Source organism: Perca flavescens, chromosome 5, assembly GCF_004354835.1.
Source record: "Perca flavescens isolate YP-PL-M2 chromosome 5, PFLA_1.0, whole genome shotgun sequence".
Classification (NCBI taxonomy): Eukaryota; Metazoa; Chordata; class Actinopteri; order Perciformes; family Percidae; genus Perca; species Perca flavescens.
Genome location: NC_041335.1, coordinates 27,674,722 through 27,688,939, shown reverse-complemented (window position 1 = coordinate 27,688,939; position 14,218 = coordinate 27,674,722). Strand labels below are relative to the sequence as shown.

The 14,218-nt window shown below is 41.7% G+C and overlaps 1 protein-coding gene across 5 annotated transcripts in view; it reads left to right on the top strand.

Annotated features, from left to right (window-relative positions):
- kcnt1b (potassium sodium-activated channel subfamily T member 1b) overlaps positions 1–14,218 on the top strand; it is a 69,742-nt gene that overhangs the window by 2,866 nt on the left and 52,658 nt on the right. For all 5 annotated transcript variants that reach the window (XM_028577272.1, XM_028577267.1, XM_028577269.1 and 2 more), the window contains exons 2-3: positions 682–814; positions 1,742–1,909. In XM_028577272.1, the coding sequence (XP_028433073.1) occupies positions 682–814; positions 1,742–1,909 (301 nt within the window). The remainder of the gene's footprint in view (positions 1–681; positions 815–1,741; positions 1,910–14,218) is intronic.

The following is a 14,218-nucleotide window of genomic DNA, read 5'->3' as shown; positions in this document are numbered from 1 at the left end:
GACCACACACGAATACAGAGCTTTGTATTACCCACTTACTGTTCCCTCTGTAGAGGCTTTAGAGGGGAAATTAAGCAATCTCCTCAGCATAAACCAATACATCCTATGATTGGACGTGTTCAAGCCATCTTAAAAAAACTGAACACTGATTCACTCAAGTAGAAACACACATGAATGAAGCCCATCATGTTCAGCCAGGCAGAACATGCCTTCTTGTACATGCATTGTATGTGTGGTAGAAATGTCAGTGTCCTATTTCTGAAGGTTATTTTCTTCTCCCTGTGTTGCTTCGTGGGCAGAAAATTAATTTAACACACCACCTTGATAAGGTAATCCCTACTCACCATGGCGGCAAACAATAAAACTTAGACCCTAGGGGGCTTTCAGTTAATACATAAGTAGTTACTAGCTGATTAACCCAACTGAAATGCTACGCTACACTTTATCAGAATATACACTATAAATAATAAAACGCCATCCATTGGGGATGTTGGAGTCCATGAACACATTAATATTAAACTCTACAGTGAAAGTGTGGCGGCAAAGAGCAGCGCATTCTAGAGGGCTTGCTGAACTCTGAGGAGAGTTGAGCTGTTTTTTAAAAAAAACTCTTTTTCTGTCCTCTCCCTCTCTCTGTCCTTTCTCTTGCTTTCTCATTCGTCACTTATTTCCCCCCACCAGAGGCAGCCATGAGCCCTCCGCGCCGATCATCGAGCCCTCCGCGCCGATCATCGAGCCCTCCGCGCCGATCATCGAGCCCTCCGCGCCGATCATCGAGCCCTCCGCGCCGATCATCAAGTTCCCATGGTGACAGGTAATTTCCTGTGACACTGAGTGACATGGTGGGAACACATATATGTACATGCACACCACTTTGTAGCCAGTACTGTATGCATTAGACGCACATGTGCTGTACTGCAAGGTGTAGGTGGGTTGTTCTTTCATATTTTCATATTTGTTTCTGCAGTTATTTATTCCTGAAGTTTCCACTTTGATGGTGGAAAAATGTCCGTTTTTCTTTGTGAATAATGCATGCGATTGTATATGTTCATTTTATTTTGTTCAATAATACATGGCGCGCGTGAAATGGGACAATTGCATCAAATCATCTTGTTCAGAAGTTCGCATGACTTGCTTTGACTCAGAGAATCAGCTCCGCGTTTAGCATTTCTGTCAGAAATCAACCGTCTAATCGTTTGTTTTCTCAGCTGTGTTTGACACTGTAGACCGAACAGCTTAGGAGTTTGGCTAGAATCTTCATTCAAGTGTTTGTAGTACTCTGATGACCCACAATGAAAACATGATCAGTTGCTCTCACTACATCATCCTTAATAAATGCATACCATGTTCAGTATTCATGAAACGGATAAATTAGCCTTTTTCCTGGCTGTGGTTTTCATTTGGCCATTTGTTTTGTCCTTTATGAATAAATTGGCATTTGGGGGTTTCAGTACAACAAATAGTCCCCCTGAACTTTGATTGTTTTGATTTCGGACAGTCTGTTCTTACTCATTATACAACCCTGACTGCCTCTAGACTCCCCAGAACATTAAATAATTTCCCCAGTAATGGGCTTTTGAATTATTGACTTATATTCACCGTATATACAAACGATCTCAGGCGTCTTTTTGTTGTTTCCGTTAACTTGGAAAAATTGTGCTGGAATGTCACAATTGTAATGTATCATGCTCTCAAGCTGGCATGTTGATGAGCAGATGCTGCTGTCCTTCTCGTCCCGCAGGCCCTCCAATGAGACCCTTCAGAGAAACAACAGCAGCAACTCTGGCGTTATTCTGGACATCTCGGCTCTCAAGATGGCAGAGGTGGACTCCGAGGTGCCTCCTCTTCCACCTCGCTATCGCTTCAGGGACTTGTTGCTGGGGGACCAGACGTTTCAGAATGATGACAGGTAGCATGAAAAACACTGTTAGTTAATACATGTAAAGTAAATTATTGCTTCCCAAACCGAGGTACGTGTATGGGACGTAGGGGGTATGTGGGGGGAAAAAAATCATATGAGAGTGGGCAGGTTGTGGGAACGTAGGGATATGGAGCTGGAGGTTGAAAGTCTGAAGGGGACTGTAAACTGTTTGGGAAACATTGTATGTGAGAGGCTGCTCGGGGATATTTCCGGTGTTTGTGTGTGAGAGCTGTGCATACACCTAATTTATGTTCAAATCTCCCTGCATACTTGAAAAAATGTACTCACATGTTATTTTGCACACATTCCCGGGGTTACTTTGTGCTGAATGTTGTAGTTTATATTGCTGTACCCACATTCCCTTGAGCTGCCTCACCTACTTCTACCTTGATTACTGTTTTCCTACATTTCCCAGAAAGATTTCTCATGACAACCCCCTAGAGATGTGGCGCGTCTGGTATTTTGCTGTATTAGCTGTTTTTATGTGTAGGTGGTGGATAGAGCAATGGAAATAGAAACAGAAGTGAGGTTTTTGTAATGAAAAAGTCTTCCACAGATCTTCAAATTGTACTGTGGACTATTTGGAGTACAAGTAACAAAGTCTCTATAATTTTTACATTGTTTTAATTGTCACATTGGTACAGTTTAGAGAAACAATGCAAGGTAGGCTACATTACAAGTAATGTTAATATGGTCTTGACTGCTTTAGTGAAAGGGTTCAGTGGTTTTCTTCTAAGTATAGTCTGTTTAGACTGTATTTTTCTCTTTCTCTGAACTGAGTATGAAATGGCCTGTTCCTTGGCCCTTGACTGGTGCTACAGTCACTAGGGTTAAATTATTGCTGCGGTTGTAGAGGCAGACCAACAGATGCAGTTTGCTGCCCAAAAGGGGAAGAATTAGCCAAGCATTAGCCACGGCTGAGTACTGCGGAGCTCTCCATGGTGCTGAAATGAACTATAGGCTCAGCAGTCACTTCAGTACTGGCTTGCAAAGAGCAAACGGAGAGCACTGCTTTATAGTTTCCCTGTTGCTTTGTCATTAACTTTAAATCTAAAGCTAACATGAAATTAACTACTTGTACTACACTATCACTTTCTCAAATCCAACTTCATTGTGTTTGTTAAAGGTAAAGGTGTTAACTGTTGTAGTCCATTAATATTGGCAGCCGCAGCATCAAACTGATGAATCTGATTTATACTCCGCCAAGACTGTTGCCTTAAGGACCGAGGTTAGCCAGATTCTGTTTAAATAAACTGAGCAAAGATAAACAAAAAAGGGAGTCGTTTTCCCTTACAAACCCGTAGAAATTGTATGTAAGTGTATCAACCTGTGTCTGTATTGTTACACCCTTCTCTTTCCAACCTTACTGGGTGTCTCACTCAGAGAATCAGGGTTACATTACTGAATAAACATAGTATTTTATTGATTGTGTAGCTGGCCCCTCCAGTAACGGTACTGTTCATTTATAATATTATCGGCGGTTGAATCTGACAGATAGCACATTGTGTATGTTATCTCTTGACTCCAGGCGTTTGGTAGCAGCAGCATCAGCAGCAGCCATGTTTCAGAAATGAGTCAATCACCTTCCAATGGGTTTTGTGTTTTGCAATTAGATTAGTTTATTGATCTGCAGCTTGAATGAATGGACAGCAAATATCTCCTCTGAAAAATCCTTTTGAACAAAGAATTTAGTATAAAAGTAAATATAACATTTGGTTTTGCCACCATCCTCTCTTTCTCCTGCTTACTCTTTTTTTTCACTCTGTTCACTCGCCCTCTGCCTCCAGGGCTCCCTGCAGTAAATTGCTGTCAGTATGTTTTATATCAATGCAAGGCTTTTTGTCTACACTTAACATTCAAAGCAGCGGCCCAGTATTTGATCATTTCCCCCACACATTGGTCTGTGTGCTTTCCAAAGGGATGCAGTCATTTCTTGGTATTCAACTACAGATCTGCATGGCTTTGTTTTTCTAGCTGCATGCTGGTTTTATCAGTAGTGTTGACATAACACATGGTTTAAAACCAAAGCCAAATAAAGCAACATTCAGTAACATTTATCCAACACACTATTACACGATGCTTGTAGACCTTGTGATGCTAGAATATGGGAATCAGGCTGCTTGAAACTGCATGTGTAGTCTTATGTTTGCGTGTAAGAGTGTGTGTGCATGTTTCATGCAGTAGGTCCCCTGTAAATTGTTTTGCTGATCACTATTCAATTGCAAAGGGTAATAAGGGTTTGGTGTGTGTCTGTGTGTCTGTGTGTGTGTGTGTGTGGACATACAGTCATTTACAGATTCCGCAATACAAACACAACTTCTTTTGTTTCTTTAAAACAAATAACCGCTGTAAACTGCAGCATCTCACACACACCTCTGCACATTGTGTGTTAAGAAATGGATGAAGATGCAAAAGAAGACCACACCATTATTGATAGTGTTGTAGCACTGTTCTGCAATTGCTAGTTTCCGAGCTCTGGAGTGGAAACGGAAGCAGAGGATGTCACTGGGCTTTGGTGACGCTCTATTTCCTGGTTGATGATCTTCTGCTGTTTATTTCCTGTGCTGATGCCGTGTTGAGTGTAAAGCCTTAAAACTAATTAACCCCCAGAGGGAGAGTCTGCCCTGATGGTCTTTTGCATCTGTTTCCTTGCATCTGTCATATTGGGCTATGGGAGTAAAAAGCAGTGGGTGGAAAGACTCTGGCAATGATAACTCACTAAACATATTAACATTGCTAGAAGGGAATCCCGTTAGGCAGTAACAAGTGCAGTCAGATGCTCAAACAGGTTGTCAAAAAGACAGTTTTACCTAGTTATCCAAACCAAATTTTCCTTTGCATCAATGTAAAACAAATGCACTCATTGACTGTCTTTGTGTGTTTCTATACGTTTTTATAAGTTCCTTAATGTGTGTCACTCCAACAGTATTCAGGCAATAAGCCCTTCTGTGCTGTGTGTGCTGTGTGTGCTGTGTGTGCTGTGTGTGCTGTGTGTGCTGTGTGTGCTGTGTGTGCTGTGTGTGCTGTGTGTGCTGTGTGTGCTGTGTGTGCTGTGTGTGCTGTGTGTGCTGTGTGTGCTGTGTGTCTCCCTTCCGAGCTATCATTATCACCAGGGTTGGGTGTAAGAGGGCAGTAATTATGGCTTGGCTGTGTGGGTGCTGAAGAGGAGCAGTCACGCTGAAGTCATGAATCTGACAATGCACACAAGTGTGTTTGTGTGAGTATTGTCTGTGCAAGTGTTTGTGTATGTGCTCTTGAGTGTAGACACACCGGTGTGTGCGCCTGTGAGTGTCTGATTATACATCCGAGTGTGTATGTAGGTTTATTTCTTGGTGTGTCAGCCAGAGGGAGGCCAGCCTCAGTCAACGTCACAAATAGAAACAAGCCACCGAACCTTCTTTATACACGCAGACAGGGTTGAAAACAGAAATAGCAGGAAGAAAATTGGTTCCATCTATCTTTCCTCTGCATGTCTAATCTTGTTTGGGGATTTTCCTCCTCCTAATCGAGGCAGGATGCTGATGGGAGTAATGTCGACGGAGTGAGGAGTGTTAATTGGTCACTGAATCAACTCTTAAACACCTCCTCATGAGTCAAATAGTGGCACTTGGAATGGTGACCCCGCAATGACGCATGTTCTCTTGTCGAGCAGCTAGAACGAACAGCTAGTCCCAGACACAGATCATTCACGCATATTGCCGTGAAAATGTTTTATCTGTAATATGACAGCATTACAGCAGTGCAAAACAGGACTTGATTTTAGCTTGGTAATAATCTATTCCTGAGTTGATTTAGATTTGATTCTGAAATGTTAATAAACCAAAGATGTTGATGTGGAATTTTCTGAATCCACGGGTTTTCCTCCTCCATAATATGTCATGTTTTGATATGAGGAGAGGGGTTGCATCTCCTGGAATTTTCTTATAGAATTTTTTTTTTTTTTCTCCAGACTGATATCACAGAATCAAACTCCAAGTGGAATAAAGAGACAACACTTGTACAGTGATGCCGGCAGCAGCTGTTTGTTTTCACTGATTCTGTGGCAGAAGCGATTGCTGGGATTTCATGCCCGGATGATTTCCATCTAAGTTTAGAAGCCTGATGATATGATGGAGAACAAAGACAAAAAGGAAGATGCAGAATAGAAAAAAAAACCAAATCCCAGAGGAAGGGAAGGCCTACTCCATAGATGACAGATCCTTAAGGGAGGCAGACGAGTGATGAGTGACACCGATATGAAGATGAGGACGATAGGTCCAATAGCTCAATTCAAATAACTTTATTGGTCCCTGAGGGGCAATTAAGAGGCACAAAGAGCAGCACACAAAGGACAGTTCACAGACAAGATACTAATACGAACAGATATATAAATAACATTGTCATTAAAGACAAGGTCAATAAAAACAAACAATTGAAGGTCAACAGAAGACTTAGTGCTCACAAGCTATGTTCACACTGCTGGCCCTCATGCTCAATGCCAAATTCCTGCTCATTTTACATACATGATTAGGGTTGGGTATTGTTTGGATTTTTACGATTCCTATGCCGAACCGGTACTTTTAAAACCATACCGATTCTTGAAAAACTGATGTTTACTAGTGATCACGTGCAGCGAATGGTTAATGTTTTTACGTCTGTTTTGGTGAGCCCAGAGGCAAAACATGGCATTTTAAAAGTAGCCTACATTTATGGTAGCTTGCCAACGGTAGACTACAGAAAAAGTGTGATATTTTTACGTCCTTTTCGGAGCGACCGAGGGAAAATATTTCAGTCGACACATTAAGTGGAACCGAAATGAGGAACCGGAATTTGCGTTCTAATCCAGTCCAATTCCTACCAGTTGTGTAGGAACCGGTTCCATAGTGGAACCGGGTTTTGGTACACAACCCTATATATGATAATAGTTTTACAACCCTGTATGTGTGCTGTCTGTTTATACCGGTATCATAAATATACTGTAAAGACTTAGCCTCAAGTGTTTCTTGGTAGAGTATCATGGTAGGGAACTTTATATTATCATTACACAAATTTCTGAAAATAATGATTCCAAACAAGATGTACTAAGAAAATGTTTTTTTATTATTACATACAAAGAGCTTGGAACGCTTAACAGTGAAACAGCTGCTTTAGTTGCTCAATTCATTTGATAGTTTGATTTTTGTATCTATAGAAAATGCTATATTGTGCATTGTACATTTTATTACTGTAGAAATATAATGTGATAATAATTTCACACGTCGCCCAGTCCTTTATAATACTGTGTGTGAATTCCAGTGTTGGCTCATGGAAGCATCTCCTTTAACAAGTGAGATGCTATTTTACTTTCTCTTTATTGTTGTGTCTGGTACTCCTCCATAATGGGAATGGTTCAGACAAAGTTGCTTTGAGCACTGAAATTATGGCACCTGTGTCAGGCGAAGGTTAACCTGTGGTCAAGGTGATGCAGAGTGATGATGGACTTTGGACTTCAAATTGCATGGAACATCTCAGGTAAAAGCCGAAAAACAACTTGGACATTATGAGACATACGGTCATGAGCTGTGACCCTCTAGTTTCCCAACGTTATCTCACTAAAAACTCACATACTTGAAAGGCTGATAGGTTACTGGTGACACACACACACAGTTCCACTTAGCAACTAGGACTGGCAATTTAGACCATAGGTGGCATTAGTCACCACCATCAGCACAGTGTGGGTGGGAGACACTTGATGGCCGCTAAACTTGTTCTCATCAGCAGCACAGTGGCTGTGTGTCTTTGGCACGTCGTTATCACGGTGAAGCAGAGGCCCCGAACATGTCCACATTCTGTCTGTTTTGTCCCATTGTATGGGGGTAAGTTTCTCTAAGGATTTGTGCAGCCAGTGAGCAGGATCTGGAATACGAACAAGTAAACAGCGAAAGTGCGGGTGAGCCGAGGCATTGCATTCCTGAAAAGCTCAATTTGGACAATTTCCACTCCAATTGATTTCCCCTTAACACAGTGGAGGTATTAGTGAAAGAAGCAAAGCGTCCTTAAGCTGAAAAGAAATGAGCGTGTATATCTACTAAAGTGTTCATATGAAACCACATTACATGTAAATGGACTGTTCTTATATAGCGCTTTTCTAGTCTCAACGACTACTCAAAGCGCTTTAACATTGTACAGGAACCATTCACCATTCACGCACATTCATACACTGTGGCCGAGGCTGCCGTACAAGGTGCCTCCTGCTCATCAGATAATCAGTCACACACATTTACACTCCGATGCACAGCATCGGGGGCAACTCGGGGTTCAGTGTCTTGCCCAAGGTACTTTGACATGGGACTGCAGGGCTAAGGATTGAACCACCAACCTTCCGATTGGCAGGCAACCGCTCTACCACTGAGCCACAGCCGCCCCGCCCTACATTACAGTGGCTAAGTGCAGAGTCTCAGAGGAATAGCTCAAATGGGATGGACAATTAAAGGTAGGCTGCAAACAGAGAATTATGGGAGGGGTGATCAGGGAAAAATAACATGTCTTTCAAGATTTTGTTTCTCAACTGGACCATAGCACCATTGTGCCTAGAAATCGCATTTGCCATTTAGCACCCATGCTTCATGTTGCCAACTTAATTAGCATCGGTAGAATTGGCTTGTCAGACTTCAATAGGCAGCTGTGATGATGGAGGCATTTGGATGAGGTTGTCAGCCCCGTAGAGCGGGGTTCCAGTACTGTGAGTGATTGCTGAGACCTACAGCGTCACATAGAGGATTATTCAAGAGTCACAAAACACATTTTCTTCTTTTTTTCCTTTTTTATTTATTCAAATGTAACTCTGAAATTCATTAGCCTAATAGACCTTCTTGTCAACACAAGGTTGAGGTAAATGATAAAATGTTTTAGCTAAAAAAAAAACATTGAATGTGATCTAAGTGAGCAGATCTGATTATGTCACCCTGCCTTTTTGGGACATGTGGGACACAGAGTAACTACGCCATTATTCAAACCATTCAGGTAGCAGGATCAATACAGGGCTGTGATTTATAACTGAAGAAGATATTAAACGCTGTTGCTACTATTAAATTATGACATTTTGCAGCTGTTAAATGTGCATCTATATGAGCTGGCAAATAAAAGCTGATTGTCCTATTTTATGCAAATGAGGATGACGCCACCACTGTTTCTGGTGCAGCTTCAAATGGGAGCGGTTGTTTGATTCATAAACATGGCCTGTTTGTTTTGGCATAATAAAAGTGCCTACATATTATCAAAGAACTTTCAAAGGAAAATGGTAATTGTGTCCTAAAACCCCAAACAGTCATATTCAGTAGTTTGTTGGAGGCAAAGTATGAGTAAATGCTGCAAATGTTTCTGTACAAGCTGAAGTAGTATTTCTTCACGCTTTTAAAAGGGACTCTCATCTTTTCAGGGCACATATAAGAGATTGAAAGAAATGATTTAATGGCCCCACAGGCAATTTGAAGACAGCATTTTTTTCTTTTTAATGGATGAACCATTGGCACTGGCAACCCCACTTTACCAAAGTGAACATTCCCTGAGACACCCTCATTTTTGGCAGAGAACGTAAGGTTGTGACCAGTAAATGGGCAGTTAACTTTTTGCACGAAACAGCCTTAGGCAAAACAGCAGTTGAGTCGACAAGCAAAAGCAGCCCTGTGTGTGCGGTGCTCGAGTGCGTGTGTACACTAGTGTGTAGGCCTGCCAGTGGCATTGGCTAGACTTCCTCCTTCTCTCTGGCTATGCTGTGCACAGGCAGACAGCTCGCCCACAGCAGCGCCAGCTCACTGCTGTAATATGTCTTGACAGAGGAAGCATTATTACAGCTCTCGACGCCCATCTGCAGCATGAAGCTGATGGGTTCCCAATGATGATGCAGCTTTAGAGGGAGACCTGATTACTCACCAAGACTTTCCTAAAAGATCTAGCCCATCAATGGCTTTGGTGTGTTCTCACAGGCAGATTGTAGCTCCCAAATTAAAGTCACAAAAAAAAAGGAAATGTACCCCTTTTTATATGTTCTCTGTATCAAACCTACGCATATTCCATTAATGATAATAGAACATCTTGTTGTTTCCTTTTTATGTAATACATTTTTATCCAACACTATTATCACATATTTTATAGCAATGCCCTCAACTGTATTTTTCTGCATCAGTACCACTTTAAATGTGACAGCAGTAGCACTTTGTTACAGCCAGCCCTCTTATCAGCTCTGTACCGAAAACTTAGTTTTCTTTTTTTTCCCCTGTTCTCTTTTTTGATCTCAGTGGCTCATCTTGCCGAATCTGGAATTCGCTCAAATTTACGTGCCAAGCGTTTCAGAGTGCAGAGTGAAATGCTCTACCAGTACTCCGCTAAGCTTCTCTGCAGCTCTCTTTCTGTGCATTATATCCCTGAATTTTGCTGCCCTCTCCAAATCGAGCCTGGATTTATTATGAATCTGAAGCCACTTAATTGGCTTTCATGCTGCAATAATTACAGAGCTCTGGCTACGTTAGAAATAAACTGCATCCTGTAAGCACATGGCCAAAACGCCTGTATGATCATATTATCAAGCTGGCGATGAGTAATATTAACCGATCTTAGAATGCTACTGTATTCGGAATTCATCTCTGGCACAAAGAAGTGCAAACTGGCAGCTAATACCAAGACATTCTTTAATAAATGTAAATTTGAATCATGTTTCATGCTTTAGATTAGGTTTCCTATGCTTATTTTTTTGCATCATTGGGGCATAATTTGTCTTATTTTCCTCCTGGTTGGGAAGCAGGTTCCAGCCGCTTTTGTGATGTACTTGAAGCATGTAAATGGGTTGAGCAGCTTGTTCAAGGGCGCAGCATTAGTACGACCACACAGGAGATAAAACCCAGGGCCATACTGCCATAAAATAGACCGTACTAAGCATCGGCATTGGCTGATGCTTGTTTCTCCTGTACAGTGTGTTTGCCCTGCTGCTGTTGACAGATCAGTCTCCCACAATCTGCAGTTCCCTACTTCACCACAAAGTGTCTCTGTGCTCAAATCTGTGCTTCTACACCGGTTTCCGCTCCTGATGAACTCGTCTGCATCCTTTTTCTCTATCATTTTCTGGCTCATGTTCTCTTTCTTTCTCAATCCATTCATTTTCTTTGATTTCTTTGCACTGAACTGATACCAGTCCACACACCCACAAACGTATGGGCACATTCTCACATGATTAAATAATACCATTTTAGGGCTGGGCGATATGACAACATGTATCGTCCAAATGCCGTAAAAATGCCCATCGTATATACTTTTATTATATCATTTCTATCGCGATGTTGAGAAACCAGCAGCCGTACTGCGTTACAGCAATATTAATGTCATTTGGACGATGCTTTATGTCTGATCCTTGCGCGTTAAGTTCATTTTGCACTAAAGTTCTTAATAAAAATCAGAAAATACTCAGTAATTTGTCTAATATTGAATTCACACAGGAGTAAACAAAAATAGGCCTTACTATGTGGTTATTTTACAAAGACAATTCATTTATTGAATTACTAAAAAAAAAAACTGTCTCATAATCAAGATATGAAGTGACCTATATTGGGATAGAAGATTTTGGTCAAATAGCTCAGCCATACCACATTGTTCATTGATCGGCACATTTCCATTTTCGATTAAATGCCTTTCAGTTTTAAGTGAGTTTGGCATTTAGAGTGGAGGTGGAGAATACCCTTACCATTATTTATACAGAGGAAGTTTACTCTGTAGATACACATACAAATATCACCAATGCCTTTTACAGGCATACTTATACACACACCAACAACTTGGGGTTAATCAGTACAAGCAGAGTCTGTTTTATACCAGGGACCACCAAGCTATGCCACTCGAACAGTTGGGGTTAAGTATTGCTCAAGTATATATTTATACCAGCTCTAATCGTCCTCACCTCCCAATTTTTCTGTCCCGTTGGGGATTAAATATGCAACCCTCTCTTCACAGGCCCACCTCTCTAATCCCAAGGCTACCATCAACAGATAATTGAATGTGTTTCCTGAAGGCTGAGCTCAAAATACCATGTACAGTGAATGTGGATTGTTTTATGTGTTTCCCAAATGCATTACTAATAAGAGTTCAGCTCATGATCATGAACAGGAGATGAGAAATATGAACCGACTTTACAAACAGCTGTTCTGCATGTCTGAAACAGTATCAGACGTGCATTGTCTTCCGTCTTGTATGCCTGACCCGTTGTACAACCAGCTTCCTGGTTGCTTAATGTGAAAATCACCCACAAGGCTACTGACAAAGACCCCTCACAAGTTGAATACAGGATGTATGTTGAAGTTCTTAAACATGTGTTTTAAACACCTGGGAGTTGCAGTGCCCCAGTTAAACTATCACATCCCAGTTGGGAGGTGTTGTTCACGGTCCAATCTGTGTGATGTTCTCGCCCGTTTGCATGTTTCATTAAGGTGCTCCAGTTTCTTCCACATTCCAAACACATGCAAGTCAGATGGATTAGAAAACAACAAAACACGTTTAACTGACTGACCGTAGACTGGCAGCCTGTACTGGGTATTTTCCCACCCTCTGCTTTATGTATTCTGTGCGGTGCTCCAGCCCTCTGTACCTATGAATTAGTGAAACCACAAGGACACTTTATTTGGCTTTGAAATGTAAAGATGTTGTGTTGGCTCTTGTGGCCCACAGGCTGTGAAAGAACTGAATCAAATTCACACTGGCAAACTAGATTAGCTTAAAACACATTTTTACATGTGGAATTTAATTGATAAATGTGTCTGTTTCATTGTGTGTCTTTGCTTACTGAAACTGCTGCACATTTTCAAGTTTTAATTTATTTTATAGTTAGTAGTATAAAATATATACCAGTATAAGTGCTGCTCAGTAAGGGTTTACAAGGCTGCACCTGTAGTATATTTGGTACAACTTTGCTCTATTCTTGTTCTTGATAATAGCCTACACATACAGGTATTTTGTTTATAAGTGTTTCCCAGGATCCCACATTATTTAAGAAACGTGTGAGGAGATATGGGGGGGTAGCTTATTAACTTTCTGGCTTGTAGGTTGTAGCCTACACTCTACTGTAGGTGTCACGATATGTTTCCATGCAAACGAGCGTGATCACACCATGGAGCGAATATCTAGGCCACCCGCTCATTTGTCTGTGGCATATGGCATTATTCTGGGGATTGGTGTGCGTCAAAACAATAACAATAGCTGAAAGGAGCTGAATAACGAAGATTTCATATATATATATATATATATATATATATATATATATATATATATATATATATATATATATATATATATATATATATATATATATATATATATATATATATATATATATATATACCCTTTGAATTATTAGAAAGATAAATGTGCTTTATTCAAAATACTAATAGAAATGAACACTATAGGCCATGATGAAGGTGAATGAGTGGCACGTTGGTCACATCAAAAAAGGAGTCACGGGTGAGTTATCAGGTTATGTAACCCGTCGGGGTGCCCGTTGGTTTGTTTAGCCGTGCGGGCGGTTTACGTTACATCGTGACGACGCGTGGATCTACGCACCGGGACCTCACATCTCCATCAGGGATGGAGGAGCGCTCGATTAGCAGAAGACTGGCTGATGCTCCCCTCAGTGCGTCTGAGGAACCCGTGATGCGGCAAGGAGGGAGACGCTCTCCCTCCGCCTTCTTGCAACACCAGTGAGAAGGGGATCTGCGGTTTTCTGGCGGAGTGTGAGCCTTGTTCTGACACCAGGAGGAGGAAACCTATTGGCCGCTCGATCTCTGCTGGAGGTATAACGTTCGCGGGGGAGGCAGAGCCATGGCAGGCGCTAAACTGACCCCCTCTCCCTCCGAGATCGACCCAGATGTGAAGACCGAGGCGCAGAAAACTCCAGAGCCCACCTGGGTCAACCCCTCCAGCCCTCTCCGGACCATGGGCTCTTTCGGGAGCGATGCTGGCCAAAGGTAGCTGTCGCAGATCCGCACCAGAGTCGCATGTTTCTTTCTGAATGCCGCTCGCTTGCACACATGCAGCTTTCGCGAAATAACATGATGCTGCGAGCGCATGGTGCATCAAGTCTTCCTAATAACTTAGCTCGCTCTATCCTTATAGGCAAAAGTTGCGCCATGATCAATATCTCATTGCCATTAAATCGGTTCACCCGTTAATTGCTATTCCCCACGGTAATTTGTAGGAATGTGTAATCGTTACGTGTGGTGTAAGCTATATGTTCCCCATTAATGGTAAACATAAATGCATCCCATGCTGAATGATTGCAACGCTTCTGCCGTCAATCATTTT